Raw genomic sequence first — 18,075 nt, 5'->3', positions numbered from 1 at the left:
CAACGTTCTACAGCAAAGGAAACTTGAGACCCATGGCTCAGAAAAAGTCACATGGTTTGTGCGTGGCAGCCCTCTGATTCTGGGCTTCCCCTCACAAACTTCTATTCTTTCTCATGTGGTGGGAAGAACACGGAGCCCTGGGCAAAGAGAGCTGGGTTCAAATCCAAGATCTGCCATTTATTAGATAGCTGCGTGACTTTGGACAAGTCATATAACCTCTTTTGAGTTTTGCTTTCTTCACTCTTAAGATGAGGATAATAATCCTTTCACCTCTGACAGCTTCTGGGAGAATTGTAATGATGTTCCAAGAGCAGAGTCAACGTCAAATCATTTCCCACCCTGCCACCCAAACGATCCAATGGGAGGCCGTCTCCCTCCCTCGCCTGTCTGACAGGAACACATGTCCCCAACCCCTTCTACCTAAGTACGTACAAAAATGCATCGGTTCCCAAATGTTACTGACCCATTTGGTAGAAGAGAAAACTAAAGGTAGGTAGCACTATGCCTAAAACCATAGAAAGCGAAAGATTCTGGCAAAATTCCTCTGAAACATTTGAGATGTTTTATCCATTTTTAAAAACAACTAATATTAAGTTATAGTAAGAACAGTAATACACATTTACTTTTAAAGGATCCTCAAACACATAAATGCATAAAAGTAAGAAGTGTGAGTTCCCCCCGCAACCTTCCCAGGGACAGCCCTGCTACCCGCTTCATGTCCTGTGTCTGTTTTCCTGCACAACCACACACACATAGCGAACTTGGCTTATTTCATTTTTCAAAAACGGAATCATATCATAAACACTTTCTCTTTTGAAAGCTTAACTCTACCTTCCTGCTTCCTCTGGGAACTGCTTCTAACAGGCACACTTAGACTTCCTCAGGGCCCTGCCTGCTTCGGTGACGGGGCACAGGCGAGGTGATGCACACACCCGCGTCTGACCCTGGCTTTGTCACCCTGTGGGAACCACAGTCGTCCCATCCATAGCGTGGGTGTGTTTGTGACTTTGATCAGTAAAGGGCTCTCCACTTTGCACAGCACTCTCACATGGTCCTTCACCCACCCTCTCCAGAGAAGTAGGGCAGGTGTCATCACTGGCAACACCCCAAGGAAAAGTCAGGGGCCAGAGAGGCTCTCCAACTGGCCAAGACAGCTCACTGGTCAGCAAGAGAACCGGAGTGGACACGGGTTCCCCGATACTGGTCCTGTGCTCCTTCCTCTGAGCCTTTCTTGCTCAGCCCAGGGAGGACTCAGGCCAGGGACTTCCTGGAGCAGAGATATGGGAATGCTGGTGGCATTAATGCCACATCTCTATCCATTCCAGAAGCAGCACGGCTTTCCTGCCTTGCAAAAAGCACGCCATGGCCATGTGAGTTTTAGGAAGCCTTGTTCGCCTCACACCGGCTACAAGCTGCCTGATCTGTTCATTTCCCCTCTCACACAGTCCAGGGAAGCGGGTACAGAAGCCGCAGCGAGTCCAAACGTCCTGGTCCAACAAGACCCTCTGCTGTGGTGTGTGCCACTTAACCCCCACCCGCCCCTCGGCAGGGTTCCAGCCCCTTTTCCTGCCTGCCTACGGCTACTGGGGCTGAGGGTGGTGGCCAAAGAAACCTAAGTTTCTGTCTAGCTCTTAGCCAGCTGGTCACAGGGAGGGAGCTGGTCATAAAGGGAGGCATTTGGCCCTGTGGTTCCCCACAGGAGCCAGCTACTCCCAGCTCACTGCTGCTCTCCCTCGGGCAGCCTGGGCCTGACAGTGGTTCTTTACCCCCAAAGGTCCTTCCTCAGAGATCCAGTGTCCGCTCTTCTTGCTTGGCCTGTACATGGCCTCCCCACGCCCCGCTCCTTCCGTCTCCCAAAGCCCATCTCCACACTCACCTTCTCCAGAGGGCATGCCATGATGCGCCCCGCCCAACAGCGGCTGCTCCCCTCCTCGGCATCCCCTCGGTCATTGGTGTCACTACATAGGAATTAATTTGCCCGGGTGGACGCGTCGCCGAGTAGGAGTCTGTCCCGGGCACTGAAGCAACACATGCATGGTCTGTGCCTGCAGCTAGACCCCGAGTGCCAGGGGTGCAGGGGCCATGCCTTCCAGGCCCTCTGTGTCCCCCCAAAGCCCTCAGCGTGGCTTCTCAGCTGAACTGGGTGGCTGTTCTGCTGGGCGGGAAGGCCCCTGGTGACGCCTAGCCCGGGAGTTCAGAAGGGTTTGCTCGCTCAGATAAGACCTGAGGCTCCTCTTCCCTGAATGGCCCAGCCCTTTTCCAGCACCAGCCCCTCACTTTGGCCTCATGGTGACCTGTACGGAGCCAACTGCCTCTCTCTGCAGGACAGGGTGTTCCAGGCGGTCTCTAACCCCCCTCCCTCCCACAACATCTGTATCTCAAGGCGGAGGCCCGGAGAGACAGAGCCCTCTGAGGACTCTGTCCGCTAGAGCCTCCCAGAGACTGCCGAATATCTGAACGTCGCCCGGGGAAATGTGGGACAACAAATCCCACTTTAGTGGCTCCCCAGTGAATGATGTGTGCAAACACCACCAAAGCAAAAGGGTCCCTCCAGCAAGTTCACACAGTGTGAGGGGCGGCTCCCGACCCCCAGCCTTTTTCAAGGTCCAGACACAACTCTCAGGGGCTTCTCTCCCTTATTTAATTTATGCTTCTGAACTGGTAGTTCGGTTTCACTGTTACGCACCAGGAATTGCTTGTACACCTTTTACTCTGAAAAAACCAGGGGGAATAACAGGATACCCATTCTTGATGCAGAAACTGAGGTTCCAGGAACCAAGATATAACCGTTAGCTTACCAGGCCGGGCTGGGCACGTCAACCCGCCCTGATCCAATCTGCACACTTGCAGGCTGGGCATTAGTGACCCCGTATCACAGGAGGAACCTGGAGCCACAAAGTCAAGCTGAAGTCCCTGAGCACCCAGCAACCAGGGCAGCGCTAGCTTAAGACTCGGTGTGCCTTCCCTTACGCAGACTGCTCTTGCCAGGAGGACCATGGGAGGTCTTGAGGTCATGCCTAAGGTCCTCCTAGTGACCCTGGCATCTACTCATAGGTGTTTCCTGGCTGGTGGGAGAGACCAAGCTGCTGCCAGGACAACACCAAACCTGTCATACTGAAATAGCTAAAAATAAAGGAGGCACCCAGCCCCTCAAGGGGAACGAACAGTCCTGGAATGCGGCAGGGCAGGAACAGCAGGCTTCACTCTGGGCCTTGATGGCTGGGGCAGAGGGCCAGCCTCCAGACTCACAGTCCCCAACTCCCAGGTACCAAAGAGGGAAGGGAAGATCCAAAGTGTGGGCAGTTTTGCTTTCACTATGAGACAACCAGACCCTGATGCCACGAGCTGCAAACCGTACTACAGGGTGGGAGCAGGCCTGGCTAGAAATCAAAAGACCTCAGGCCTCCTCCATCTATAGTCTCCCTCCCCAGCCCTGAGCAAGCCACGTCCATCTATCTCTGCTTTCCCATTAGTAAACAGCAGTAATAAAAACTTCCCTCTCACCCTCACCTATGGCTCAGGAGCTCCATGGCACTGATTCCTCAGAACACAGGCTTTCCAGAAGCTCATGGTGGTCAAGGCAGAACTGGACCCAGGATCACCGCCCTGGTTCGGGGCCTGGCCGCCTAAGCTGTTGTCCAGAGAGCTGCACCTCCCGCTATGCCTCTCGCGGTGCCTACGGTGTGTTCTGGGTGAACCACCGTGGTGCCACCCAGCATTTGTACAGTTCTGTCCGCTCTCCAAGTGTTTCTCCATCCATTCTCTAATTTGATAAATGGCCAGATAGTAAGGCAGGACTCATTTATCCCATCTGACAAGCAAGTAAACTGAGGCACAGAAAGCTTGAAGCGAACAACACTGCTCAAGCTTAGAGGGATCCTTTAGAGGTGAGGGATTCCAGCATCCTGGTCCTATGGAAGAGGAAACTGAGGCCCAAGGGCCCCAGGAACTCACTGCTTTAAAGGCAGAGTGCTGCTGTCCAAACTTCTGAGCCATAAAACTCACTGTCTGGTAGAGCACTGTCCAAATGCAAAAGGATAACTGCAAGCCACATGGGCAATCTTACATTTTCTAGTAGCCACATTTTAAAAGAAAAACAGGTGAAATTAATTTTAATAACATTTAACCCCGCATATCCAAAATATTCCTGTGTATAATCAGTATTTTAAAATTTATTCATGAGCTACTTTATATATCTTCTTGTCATACAAAGTCTTCAAAATCCTGTGTGTGTTTTATATTGAAGAGCACATGGCAACGTTTCAAGTGCCCCCCGGCCGCCCGTGGCTGCTGGCTACAGTTCTGGACAGTGCAGCTCGCGATCGCTCCAGTCCCCTCACCATCACGGGAGCCTTGGGTGACGGTGTCCACTGGGAGACCACTATGGGGCACTGCTTTGGAAGTGTGAAGCCCTGCCCAGCAGTCCTGGTTCTGCGGGCTGGTGAGAGCTACCCATAGTGCCAGAGTGGCCTGCGTCCCCATCCCAGCCCTAGTGCTCTCTGGCCCTCAAGATCATGTCAGTTCCACTTCCTGAAGCTCGCCTGCCCCACACGTCGGATGCAGGAGGAAATACCTACAGCCAAGCTTGCTGTAAGGACTCGACTAAATAAAGCATGTGAAAATATTTTGTGAATGGAATGGAAGTCTGCAAAGGTGAGGTGGTGTCTTCTTTACAGCGATGGCCTGGTTCTCCTACTCTACTCACCCCCCTCCACCAGAGGGGGTCTCAGGAGGCACCAGGGAACCTCAGAGAAATGAATCAGATTGAATAACTGCTGAAAGCAAACCCCATGTGTCAATGAAACAAGGAAATCAGCTGCTGACAATGTATCTAGGCAGAGGCTGGAAGAGAATGCTAGGAGTGGGCATTCTGGGGAGCAGTAGGCAGACCTCCTGCCGTTAAGAAGTGCCCTCCCTGGGGGGTCCTCTTTTAAATGCAAACAAGGATGGGGGTGGGTACACAAATGGAAAGGGTAGAGGGAGAAATGTGAAAAGCAGGGAAAATCCTAGCATTTAATTGTAAATGACTTTATTGGGCCAACTTCCCTTCCAAGCAGAGGGAGCTGGTCAACACCCAGTGGCTGAGTGGTGGAGGGGCGGGAGGGGTGAAGATTGACAGCCACAAGCCAGTGTGCCGGGGTTGGGGTGGTTGGGGAGGAAGGAGAGATGGGAGTCAGGGCCCCCAGAGGGTCCCGTACCAGCTCTGCCCTCCCCCCAGCTCTGTCTCTTCTTTTATCTGTTTTCCTAAACAACAAAATGAGAGATGGGTTTCTGCGTCAGGGGACCTGGTAGCGTTCCTGTCACTAGCACTTGTGAGCTGTGTGGTCACGTTGACAAGTCACTTCACCACGTGGGGGCCTCAGTTTCCTCATTTCTAAATGGAGTCGACGCCTTCCGCAAGGTGGATAAAAGCAGGGCTCTTCCAGCAAGGCCACTTCTCCGCACACACCCACGAAAACGAAAGCGTCTGTCCACACAGAATAACTGCGCTCACGGCAGCCTCATTCACAACAGCCCCAACGCGCAAACAGCGCAAGTGCCCATCAGCTGGCAAATGCATACGCTAAGTGTGGTATACTGATACACGGGAATGTTATTCAGCAGTGAAAGAGAACGATGCAATCGTGCATGCTGCAGCCCGGAAGAACCCTGAAAACACACACAGTGAAAGGAACCAGACACACAGCCACATGTTGCATGGTTCCATTTATATGAAACGTCCAGAAGAGGCAAGTCCATTCTTAAAAGGTGGGGGAGTTGAGTAGACTAGGAGATGCCAGCGGCTGCGGGGAGGAGGGAGAAATGGGGAGAGACTGCTTAACGGGTACGGGTTTCTTTTGGGGTGATGAAAAAGTTGTGGAATTAGATGGTGGTGACGGTCACACCATCTTGTGAATGTACTAAAAACCACTGAATTGTACACTTTCCAATGGCTGCTTTTATAGTGCATGAATTACACCTCGATTAAAAAATAAAAGCAGACTTGGGTCTGAACGCTGGCTGGTTTTCCTACGTCCTGTGAGCCCTCATCCAAAAGTAGAGACCACAATACTGCCCACCTCACAGGGGCGCCGTGGGGATGTGTTGCCTTCAGCACAAACCTCGCAGGACATGTGGCCAGTATTACACATTGGCTTCGATTAGTGTTATTACTACTAATGATATAAGGCCCATGATAGGGGAAAAAGCAGGCCTCTAGTGGGCATTCAGTGCGCCCTTTCATCCGAGGGGCCCTCCAGGTCCCAGCGTCTGCAAGCCTGTAATCAAGCTTGGAACCAGAGGAACTCGATCCGACATTCTCTGCCTCGTGCAGAAATGGACCTCTCCCTGGGCTTCTGTTTGCAATGGGCTGAGCTGCAGACTTCACATTTCAGTTTCCTCTGCTGCGGGGGCACGGCCACCCTCTCCTTTTAAGGAGGACAGTCTGGGAGGCTGCTGGCTTGAGTTTGCTCTAACAGAGCTGGGCATACAGAAGGGACTGATAAGCCACCCAGCCCTGCCTGGGTCGGATCCACCCAGGAAGAAAGAGGGTGTGTGGGCAAAAGCACACGTGTGTGTTTTAATTCCCAGAAAAATGTAAGAGATTCATGCCAGGTCACAAGGGGCACAGAGAGTCCTCGCAAGCCTTTCCCTGCATCTACTCCGCCTCATGGGTACCCGTACCGTGCAAACATGGCAGTGGCGGCAGCAGCTGTCAGTGGGGCTGCGGTTGCTCACAGTGAGACCTGTCAGCTTCATTCAGCGATACTTTGCAACAAGGGCTCTGCTTGATAAGGTAAGCTAAGAAATGGCTAATTTTAAACTAAGCTTGAATGCTGTAATGTGAATGGAAATAACTGAGGAGAAGCAGCGTCTTTAAAAAGTTATCAAACGTCTTTAAAAGTGTGACTGTCCCAACGGCTGGTGTGGAATAACAGGAACCTATACAAAGTTCGGATGGGAACGTGACCACAGAGGACGGCCACCTGGAAAAATCTGCAAAGTGGGCAGATGCACACACCCCTCTACCTAGAAGTTTCAACCCTGGACAAACGGCCTAGAGCCTAGAGAAACATGCATTTTTGCACAGAAGATGTGCAGGAAACTGCAACTTGAAAAATTAAAACTCCGCCTTGGCCAGGTAGCTCAGTTGGTTGGAGCTTCATCCCAATTTGCCAAGGTTGCAGGTCTGATTCCCCCACCGGGGCACACACAGTCAGGGCAACTAGTGAGTGCATATAGGTGGAATAACAAATCAATGTCTCTCTCTCTCTCTACCTCCCCCCTCCTCTCTCTCTAAAAATCAATCAATTAATTTAAAAAAATAAATTAAAAACCTAAAAGGCCATCAGAAGCGCAGATACACTACTGTGGGGTATTCGCACAATGTAAGAGCAGGCAGCAGCTTAAACCGGTGAGCTAGAGCTATCTGGATCAACACGGAAAGATCCCGAACATGCGCCGTGGAGCCAACAAAAGCAATCTGCAGAAGGACACGCCAGTATAGCACCGTCTACAAAAGGCTAAAATCATATAAAGTAACACTGCGTGCTGCTTATAGACTCACGATATGTACTACAGTATAAAATCACGCATGGAAATGATAGACACCAATTTCTGGACAGAGAAAGAAATGGGACTGAAGATGGGCACGGAGGGGCTTCAGCTGTGCCTGTGATGTACTCATGGTGTCCTTATTTCTCAAGTAAGGAGCAGGTACACATGTGTTTGTTATGTTAACCTCAATGTTTTTTATGCACCTCAACTATTCCATTATAAAAATTAACTCATGTGTATACATATTAATACATATCCCAAAGTTAAAAGCAACAAAGGTGAGTCTTTCTAGAGAAAAGAAACAGAGGGAGCGAGAATAGCCCTCTGGATGCCATTCCAGATTTTCTTAAGACCTTGAGAGAGTCACTTATCTGCTCTGGAAGTCCAGTCCCTGTGTCTAAATGGGGAATAGAATCTCTGCCTTCTGTCTGCAGTGAGGGGGAGAGCGGCCCTGGGATGCACGGCTGATGCTTCAGGTCCTGACACACAAATGTTCACACACACACACACACACACACACACACACACATGCACACACACGCCCGTGTGCATGCTCTGATAAGGCACCCACGAAGTGGTTCCAGATGCTCAAACCATTAAAAAGAGAAAAAGAAAAACCACATTTTGGTAGCTATCCGTTTGACTCTCCCTTACAAAGCTTCTAAGTAGTTTCTTTTATACATCTAGAGGCTGGCTGTGAGCAATTTCTAAGCTAGTGATTTCCTACCCAAGACCTGACCCCTGGCCCCTATCTGCCCTCCCAGAATTCTACGCTTTGTACTTATCATCATAAGACAGCAAATAATTGATATTCCATGAGAACAGCAACCCTTTCTACCAAGTTCATAGTTGTTCACCCCCACCTAGCACAGTACTCTGCACATAATAAAGGACTTAAACATTTTCTGAAGAAACCATTGAATTCCCACGATCGGATTCGATTGTAAAGATCCTCAAATCAACAAGCAGGTGCCAGCAGGGCATCGCCGATGGCTTCCTGGACATGGAGGTGTGTGGCTGCCTCTTCATCCAGTCCCTCCCCCGGGGCCTCCATGGGCATCCTCAGAGCTGACTCCAGCGGCTAATCCTATCAGGCAGGAGTCCCTGACTGCAGACACACACGCAGATGGTACTACGTGTGCCAAATCAGTCTTTCCAGGAGAAAGCTGCCCATGCCTTCTCAGCAAACAGCAGGAGCGTGGGCGGACAGCGCAGCATGGCCAGATGTGACAGTCCCTCAGACCTACCCACTTTCTCAGTTTGTTCCCTCACGACAATCCCAAATTACCAAACCAAATGAAGTGTTAGGGCTTTTCTTGGGGGAGAACTCATAGGAACATCCAAGTTATACAGGACGGGGATTATTATAAAATGAATGTCCACAAAGACATGAGGGATTCTTCCTGAATATTTGTATAACACCATACCAAAAGGTGCACGAAGCCCTGGCTGGTGTGGCTCAGTGGACTGAGCACTGGCCTAAAGACCAAGAGGTCATGGGTTCGATTTCCCATCAGGACACATGCATCTGGTGGGTCAGGTCCCCCATTGGGGGCCTGCAAGAGGCAACCTGTCAAAAGGTGCATGCGACCGGTTTCATAATTTTCTAACACTCATCTCTCTCACCCCTAAGCAATACAGGGCATTTTTTTAATGCTTGTTTTTGCAGCTGGGACATGGGCCTTTGAGAAAATAGACCTTGGGTAGCCCTTTAACTGCTAAGCACCCTTGGCCAAGCACTCTGAAGACTCCTGGGTTTTGGCCTTTGGGACTAATCATACCTGCAAAGGGGACTGCTTCTGGCCAGGGGAATCCCACCCAGAGAAAATCCACTGGCGTTTGATCGCAATTCTGACAACCCTGGAGAAAAGAAAGTCTAGTCTTTCTTTAGAGGCCAAGTTGCTGACCTTGATGGATTCACCTTCCTTTCCTAAACGAACAAGAGTACTATGCAATACTTCACCCTCCTGCAGGCTCCTAATGGCTAGACCAAGTGGAAGAAGCTGGTGAGATGAGAGACACGTTAAAAGTTACTTGCAGGTCAAAGGACCCAGTCTCTGGCTGCAGAATTAGCAGATGTCTGGGATTCTGATGAATGGAATCTTTTATAAGCACACATGTGCCTCCTTTTCCTCCTGAAAGCACTAGAAGAATGAAAGGAAAATATGTTTTGTGCTTAGTTCAGTCTACCGCCAGGACACACTTTCCACAGGACTCCATTAATCAATATTATGCAGACAGTCTATAAAACGGGGCTCCATGCCAGGAAGCCAGGCATTTCGCCTGTTTCAAGCCAGGATAGATTTACGAAGTTGAATGACTGACATGTCTCATAGGCAATGAGTAGAGAAATAATACCCTTTTCATGATCCCTTTTGTGTATGGAGCAACCTCCTGGCATCATCCCCATCTGGGTAAGGGTTAGTAGGGGATGCCAGAGCTGTCTCTGGAGCCCTGGAGGCTACCGAGGGCTGAAGGGCTGAATCATCATGGCTGCCCACGCTAGCAGATTTGTGGGGGGACTGTCTTACTAGGTCCCTGTCAGGTGGTAGGTAGGACCCAGCTCTCACAGGAAGAGCAGGGCTTGGAGTCATGCACCCCCACCCAGCTTTCCGCCACAGTCTGTGGTGGGTGGGCGGGGCTGGTCTCTAGTAAGTCCTGAGCCCCAAGAAAGCAGATGCAGTTCCCCCCGCATCTGCACAGGTGGGAGTGGGGAAAGCTGACTAGGCCTTGGGAACAAGTGCCTGCCATGTGCTCAGGAGGCCCAGGCAGCTTCTCAGGGATCACACCCAGGTATGGCAGTGCCACACAGCCCATAATGCACGCCAAGGTGATCAATCCCCTGGCAGGTATCCATACTCCCACCAGAGAAAGCAGCCTAAGAGGTCGTAGGTGCAAGAAGGCCATGTTGTTTTTAAGAATCTTCTTGACCAGATATTATCTGGTAGAACTTTGGCCTCAGGCCCTCCTCCAGAAAGGTTCTGAGGCCAGATGAGGGCCAGGAGGGAATGTCAGAATCCCAGTCTCAGAGGAGGAGGGGTTTGAAGATCAATTGATTCAGAAGTCACATACTCAGGTATGTACAGGAGCCTGGGGGATAGAATGTTGAGTCAGGCCATCATGGGGAGTGGAGGGTTCTGGGGCCACACTAGACAATGTGTCCTTGATAAAACAGGTCTCACTTGAGTGCAGTCCAAACTTCAATCCAGCTCAGCCCCGGAGGCCACACAGGTGGTGGCGGGTGTGGATGCCGCAGGCTTACAAGATCATCTGAGTTCCCACCCCAGGGATCTGCTGTGCTGGGCTACGGAGGACATCACATGCAGGGAGAGAGCAGTGAAATCCTCCAGGCCTTAAATCCTCACTGTGAGATAGGAAGAATGTCACTAACATACAACTCATGAAATGCATATGTTGGCACGCAAAGCTCCCTGAGCTCAGTGTCACTTACAGCCAGGCGGGACCATGGTAGGTTCCCAGGACTGTCTCCTTACGACCCCACTCGGATCCCCACTCAGCACTAGATCTAGGATCCAAGCAGCATCCCCAGGGCCTTGTCTCAGCACCTCCCTTTCAGCTCTTTTCCAGGAGAGGCTGGTCAAGTTCCCAGTGAAGAGGCGGAGACCTGGGTCACGCCCTGGCTCTGCCTCTAACTCACTGTGTGACCTTGATGAGGTCACCCCCATCAGGCCTGTTTCCTATTGTGCCACAGGAAGAGGTTATCTTAGGTGGTAAGAAGAGACTGAACATTCTGCGGCTTGCAGAGCAAAAATCCAGGCCTGTTGCTCCTGCCTCTCACCTGTAGGAAGCACTCCCTGGTTTGAACTCTAAAGTGAGACTAACTTTGCTTGTCTATTCCGGCTTTCCCCAGCAACAATGCCACTCATTCAGGGTGTGAGTGGGTCAGTAGACTGTGCTAGGCCTGACACTGATAAAATGGACCTTCCCCTACAGCCCATACTGTTTCTTTAAAAAGCCTGTTTCTTGCTGGCAAAGCCAGCATAGAGGAGGGATGTGTCTTTAAGACCTGCCAGCAGGCAGTATTTTATGCTAGATGTAAAAGGTAGCAACACCTGGAAGATGCGACCACGTGCAAGTGCACACATGTCACAGCATACATGTCAAAGCCTCCATCCAACTCAAAAGATCAGTCTCTTATTTGAGCTCCCCGGACTGGAAATTACAGCTTTAAGAGGGCGGTCACGTAGAGGAGTAAAAAATTCCATTCAGACATGCCGCTCCAGTCTTGAGGCCTATGAGCAAAGTTTCCGGTGGATTCCGAGCCCCTCCACGTTCCGGGAAGCCAGGCTGGCCACTCAGTCCTCAGATTAAGGAGCAGCAGCAACATCTGGGAGAGCAGGCGTGACAGCTTCTCGAGAGAACCCGATGCCCTCCGCCGGAACCCAAAATACGGGATGTCTGGCCTCGAGCCAGCACCAGGCCTGCTGCGCGCTCACCTCCCCAGCATCTCTGTGATCGCTCCTCCGCCCACCGGGCTCAGACCCTTCCAAATAGGCTACCTCCCCTCATAGCCCGTGGCCCCATCTGACATCCACAATCCCTTTCAAGGACACTGCAGCAAGCAGCCCAGTCTCAGGGTCTCCCCCCCACCCCGCTCCCGAAAACACACACACACACAAACGGAGACAATCCCTGGGAGAATCAAAGGGCGAAGCCTTTCCCCACCACCTGCAGTCCAACCAATGTGGGCCTGGGGAAGGCCGGGTGCAGGAGGATGGACGCTGCGGAGGAAAGCGGATGCCGGAATGCAACGCCGCGGCCAGAGCTCTTGGCGGCCGCACGGGCGAGGCTCACCTTTTTGACTTGGTCATCCTTCAGCTCGGTGAAGTAATAGGCCAGGAGCTGAGCGGCAATCATGCTGGCGGTCGGGGGCGCAGGGAGGCAGGCTTGGGGCCAGCGTCTGTCCTCCGCAGCCTAGGCGAGCAGTGGTCCTCCGGCTGCTTTTCGGCGACTCCTCCTCCAACTCCCGCGGCTCCTCCCCCAAGACCCAGGGCGCGGCGGCGGTGGCGCGCTCCCACTCCGCGCTCCCGTCTCCCGGGAGGTTGACGGCCGCCAGCAGTCCCACCTCCTCGGTGCCTATTGGCTGCCGCGTGCCTCTGCAGCGCCCGGCGTCCGGGCCTAGGCAGAGGTGGGCTGGGCGGGGTGGGGGGGCCTCAGCGGCCACTCCCTCCAGCGCCGGAAAGGGGACGGATGACGCCGTGAAATCCCCCCTCCCCGGCGCGGCATCACCTAGCACGTCTCCCACGTAGAGAGCCGGCGTGGGGGCGGGAGACACTCTGGGGCTCGTACGGTCACGCGTGGCGGCAGTGTGGCCGGGCGGGATGCCGTGGAGAAGCTCAGGGCGTGGGGAAGGCACCGCCCGGCTCTGCACGGGCAAGCGGCCGGAGGGGGGCTTGCTGCGAGATGGGGCAGCCCAGTGGGGCGGTCCCGTTTCTCGAAAATAGGGCTCGCCCCAGGAGCTCTGTGTTTGGTGAGACGCTGGGGAAAGGCCGGCAGAAGTAGGCGTGGAAAGCGAGCAGGGCCTGTGCCGGCGGAAGCGGGAGCCCGGGACTTTGCGGTCTTGGCGCTCAATCTCGCGCCAGCCGGCCCTCGTGGGCCCAATGGGCCAAGCGTGGAGCCCCACCTGGGTCCCCACCCGCAGAGCATAAAGTGGTCCCACCCCGCCCGCGGGTCCTAAGGCGCCTCCCGCCCGCGCCTCCTAAGCTCCTGCTGGTACGTTTGTACTGCTGAAAGGAGAACTACTTGCCACAAGCCCCCTCCACAGAGTCAATGGTTGCATCCCCGAGGGTACAGGCCTGCTGGGTGGGACTTGGGCCGCAGGTCCCGGCCTGTTCCCATCCACCAGGCCTCCACTTCCTCTTGGGCACCCGGGCTCGTTGGGGTCAGGAGGACAGTTTAGGTGCCCTTCCTAGGTGCCATCTTTTTGACTTCCTCAGAGGAAGTTAGCTAGTCTCAAACGGGGGAGGGGAGATGCTGAATCAGGTGTTTATACTGTTACTAGAACTGATAGCAATCTTCGAATTCTTAGGTTGTTTCTGTGTTTGGGTCACTACCAGGATGGTTGCCGCCTTAGAAGAGAACATGTAATAAGCTCAAAATACAACGTGGTTACCACCCTGATTCAACAGATTAGAAATTTGAGGCTGGGGAGACCATGCATCTTGTGGGACTTTACACGAGCAGAAAAGTGTAGATCCGGGATTAGACCTTGGGTCTGTTTTCACAGTGGTGTTCACCCTTGGGGTTTGCAGTCCCCCCAGCTGTATGTGGCTCTCTGCCTGTATCAGCCAGCAATCCTGGGACCAAGGCTGCCCCATGTGGTGCCCTGAGATGGCTGGAGGTGGCTAGATGGCACCCCCTACCTCTACCCCAAGGTCGGATCCTGAGGGCCCCTGGCCAAGCCTAGGAAAGATAAAGTGGGGACCCGGGTAGACGGCTCAGGTCCAGGACAGCCCTCCTCAGGAACCTCAGGGGCTTGACCTCTGCCATTACGCACTACACAGGACAGAAGATGAGACCCTTGAGGCCAGATCCCTCAGTCCAGAGCACAGCCCCACCCCCGCCCTGCTTTATGGCTGTGACACTGTGAGTCATCTCTCTGGGCCCGCATCCTCATCCATAAGACGGGGATATTAATGCTCACCGCCCCACCACAGATTAAATACCAACTTATATATTTAATAAATGGTAGGTATTACATGATAGACTGGGGAGCTGATGAGGTTTAAATTTCAGGGCTTCTCACTTGGATTCCCCCCACTCTAGGTCCCCTGAGAGGGCCTAGCATTTATACTTGTAGTTTCAAGTTATCTTCCGAAGTGGCTCTCCGGAATTGTTTAAGCTTTAAGCTCCACAAAACCTGGACTTGTCCCTTGATAGTATCATTATACGCCAGGAACAGAGAGGTTTTCTGGCGTCCATCAAATACTTACACTGCCTACGTGATCAGAAAGCAAAGTTGGGTAAATGAGAACAACCCATCTGAGTCCTGCAAATGTGACTGCCAGACTCACTAGGCTGCAATCTCCTTGAGGGTCAAGAACTGTGCTTTGCTAAGTGCTCCTGTGGATAGAAAAAAAATGGGGGGCGGGGGGATGGTCTATGGAAAGTAACCTCACAGGGTGATTTGATCATAAATTTCTAATAGGGCTGCTCATGGTACTTAGTCATGGCCCAGGCCTGTAGCTTCTTTAGTGAAAGGTTTAAACCGGCCCCGTCCATTGTTCTTGTGCATCTAGGTTAACACACCTTTGAAATACCAGGAGTAATTACCCTGCAAGGCAGTATTAACCCTCAAGAGAGCATGTAATCTTACTATTCTCTGAACCACCCCCTGCCTTGCTTTCTCCAATCCCCTCCTTCATTTTAAATGCACAAAAGAAGCTCAAAACTTTCTCTGAGAGCATTTTAGATCTTGCTCCCAGCATATGTCATCAGTTTGGTTCAAATAACCTCTTACAAAATTTTTCTACAGGTTTGGATGCTCTTATGTAGACACTGTGCTCCCAAACCTAATCATAGGGCCTGGCACTCAAGATGAAATGAGCCCAGCCCTGGCCAGGTAGCTCAATTGGTTAGCATCATCCCCATACGCCAAGGTTGCAGATTCGATCAGGGCACAGACAAGAAGTAACCAACAAGTGCATAAATAAGTGGAACAACAAGCCAATGTTTCTCTCTCTCTTTCTCTCCTCCCCTCCACCCACACTTCTTCTCTCTTCCAAATCAATAAATTAAAAAAAAAAATTTCTTTTAAAGACGGAATGAGCCCAGCCCAGTCAGTAATCCAGAGCATACATACCCCTTAACCCAGCCCCCTGCTAGCATCACCACGGTGTCCCCATTACACCTGAGGTCCCTGAGCTGAGCCGGAAGGAAGCACACCCCGCCAATGGCCAAGCTACCTGACATGCTCTGTTTGCAGGCAGGGAGGCTGCCAAAGCTTTCTCTTCCCTGGCCTTTGAGAGAAAAACTACTGAAGGTGACTCACTCCTCCCCACCCCTTGAATGCAGCGAGGCCCCAAGGACTATCAGGATTTCCTGAGAAATATCTCCAGGCCTGACCCACTGCCTCCTTCCAACCCCTAGTGCTCATCACCCTATGCCAGAAATATTACCAGAGTCTTCTAGCCGCCTTTCCTAGTTCCTGGCTTCCCGCCATCCAAGTCACTCTGGGGGCCGGGCCACATTATTCCTGCTAAAAGGCAGCCTAATCACATCACAGCCCAGCCCCAGGTCCCTTGATGGCCCCCTCCTTCCTGATGGAGCCCATTTAAACATCTCTGCCTGGTGTCTGAGGCCTTCTGTAATCTGACTCCAGACTTCCCCACCTATCTCTTGCTTCACCACTGGTCACAGCAAGGCCACTTCCCTGCTGTCCTCAGCTTCCCCCGTGTCCATTCCATTTGAGCCCCTGCCCGTATTTTCTTGCTTTCCCTCTTTTCTCCACTCACCTCCACTTGACCAAGTGTCTGTCTTGCATCGGCCCAGCTCACCCACCCTCCCCATAAAGCCTTCCTTGACCATGACTACTCACCCCAGACTCCCCGGCCTTCGCACCTCCAGAGGGCAAACTCGGACAGTAGTCAGAGTCCATATAGATCCAGACCAAGACTCTTTACAGATGAGGAGCTTGAGACACAGCCGGTGGGCCATCTTGCCCAGTGTCAGGTTGTGGTAGCATTTGGAGCTGGGACTCAAACCCAGTTCTGATGCCCAGCCGGTGCTCTGTCCATTCTTCCCACTACCTCACTGCAGCCTGGGCCTCAGATAAGTAACACTGAGTAATGACAAACTGCCCGATATCGTCGACTGTCTCCTTGGGAGCCAGCCTTATCTGTCAAAGCCCATGCTGCACTGCTGTGCACCACACTGGGCTCAGAGCGGGGCCTGTGTGCCCTCTATCGCCGCATGCCTTTCTTATCCGGCCTCTTATTGCTGTCATACAGCTGTCAGACCCCAGCTAAGCCCCCTTGCTGATCACTCTCTGGGCTCTTAGGAAGAGCAGCAAATACCTCAACCGTGTCTATTTCCATACGTCTTCCTCCCTCACCTTCCAAATGGTCTCCTCTCCCTGAAGTCTCCTAAGCTTCTCTGTTCATTTACTGTGCTTCCTCTTATACAAGTTAGGGTAGGGGGGCGGGGTCAGACAATGCCAGGCTGCCACCCTGCAAAACGTGCCTGCTGGTAAGAGGATGCGGGCTGCAGCTAAGTCAGTGTGCCCACTCGCCTCTGACCCATGGCACTAGGAATGTTAGTCAGAAATTCCGCCCAGTGGATCGAAGCAGCACCTGGGAGCACACTTGTAACAACATTTACACAATGTTGACAGTTTACAAAGCAGTTTCTTATCTATTCCCTCATTTCTCCTGATAACAGACTGGTCAGGTTAGAGGGACAAATAACACTACCCCCACATAATCAAGTCATTGAGGGTTATGGGGGTTCCAGAGCTTGTTTAAAGTCTCAAAGAGAAAGTGAAAAAAGAAAAATTAAGGCCAGTGCCCAACCACGGTGGCATCTTGGAATCTAACAGTTTGGGGGAGGGGGACGCGCATCATGCATAGCACATGCTGAAAAGATGCCCCTGGAAGGGAGAGCCATGGTTTACACGCTGGCTGCACAAAAAATTAGTCTGGGGAGCTTTTACAGATGCTGGTAGCCAGGCTTCAGCCCCAGAAATGATGACTGAATTGATCTGGGGTGTAATCCACACATCACCTTTTAAAAGTTCCCCAGGTGAGTCTCAGGTGCTGCCAGAAATGAGAAGGACTGATCCTAACTTTCCAGGGGAACACCTGGAGGAGATTTCTGAAGTGAGTTGACCTGTGCTATTTTTAGCAGTCTCTCCTAGACAATGCCCAAGGCACCTTCTCCAGGGTCTGAGCGGCTCCGCAGCTCCAGAGCACCTGAGCTGAAAGTTCATTTTGACTTCCTCATTAGCTTTGCAGACAGCTCTGTTTCCTGGGTGAGAAGGCGGGTGAGAAGGCACAGGCGCCCAGCCCCTGGAGATGCTGGGTTTGTAAAATGACATTCTTAGCTTGTCTCCTTTCCTGTTTCATTTGCCCGAAGTTCTGTCCTCTGACAACATCATACCAGCGGTTGTAAACTGGCAACCACCAGGCTAAAACATGGTCTACAGCATGGCCCATGCAATGTTTTATAAATATGAGCCAACACTTGAAAGTTAGAAGATTTCACTTTAGAATAAAGGTTTCTAGCATCTGAGGTCTAGCCACACAGGGCCCAGCTATTGAGGCAACAATCAGCTAGAACTGAGGGCCCACCGCCCCCTTCAGACAGGGCAGGGCTGCTGCAGCTTGCCCCAGACCCCACCCATCCCACCCATTTCACTGATAACCGCACTGCTGACTGGCCCCTGTAGGCATTTAAATTTTTAGCTGATAACTGGAATTTATAGGACGAAGGCCTCAAGCATTGGGGCCAGGATTAAGATGAATCAAGAAAGGTGCCTAGGTGTGAAAAATTTAAACCTTGCACCTAAATCTTGCACCCTAG

General features: G+C 52.1%; 1 protein-coding gene across 3 annotated transcripts in view; it reads right to left on the bottom strand.

Moving 5' to 3' along the window:
• Window positions 1-16,293, bottom strand: part of HK1 (hexokinase 1) — a 63,109-nt gene extending 46,816 nt beyond the window's left edge. Inside the window, exon 1 of one of the 3 annotated variants that reach the window (XM_045196021.3) lies at window positions 16,094-16,293. In XM_045196021.3, the coding sequence (XP_045051956.2) occupies window positions 16,094-16,153 (60 nt within the window). In that variant the 5' untranslated portion in view covers window positions 16,154-16,293. Of the gene's footprint in view, window positions 1-1,876; window positions 2,164-12,351; window positions 12,547-16,093 lie in introns of those variants that run through there. The other 2 variants (XM_024561242.4, XM_045196022.3) reach the window with 2 other exon arrangements.
• Between the last annotated feature and the right edge of the window lie 1,782 nt (window positions 16,294-18,075).

Source organism: Desmodus rotundus, chromosome 4 (assembly GCF_022682495.2).
Source record: "Desmodus rotundus isolate HL8 chromosome 4, HLdesRot8A.1, whole genome shotgun sequence".
Classification (NCBI taxonomy): Eukaryota; Metazoa; Chordata; class Mammalia; order Chiroptera; family Phyllostomidae; genus Desmodus; species Desmodus rotundus.
Note: the sequence above shows the minus strand (reverse complement) of the source record. Positions and strands in the feature narration are given on the sequence as shown.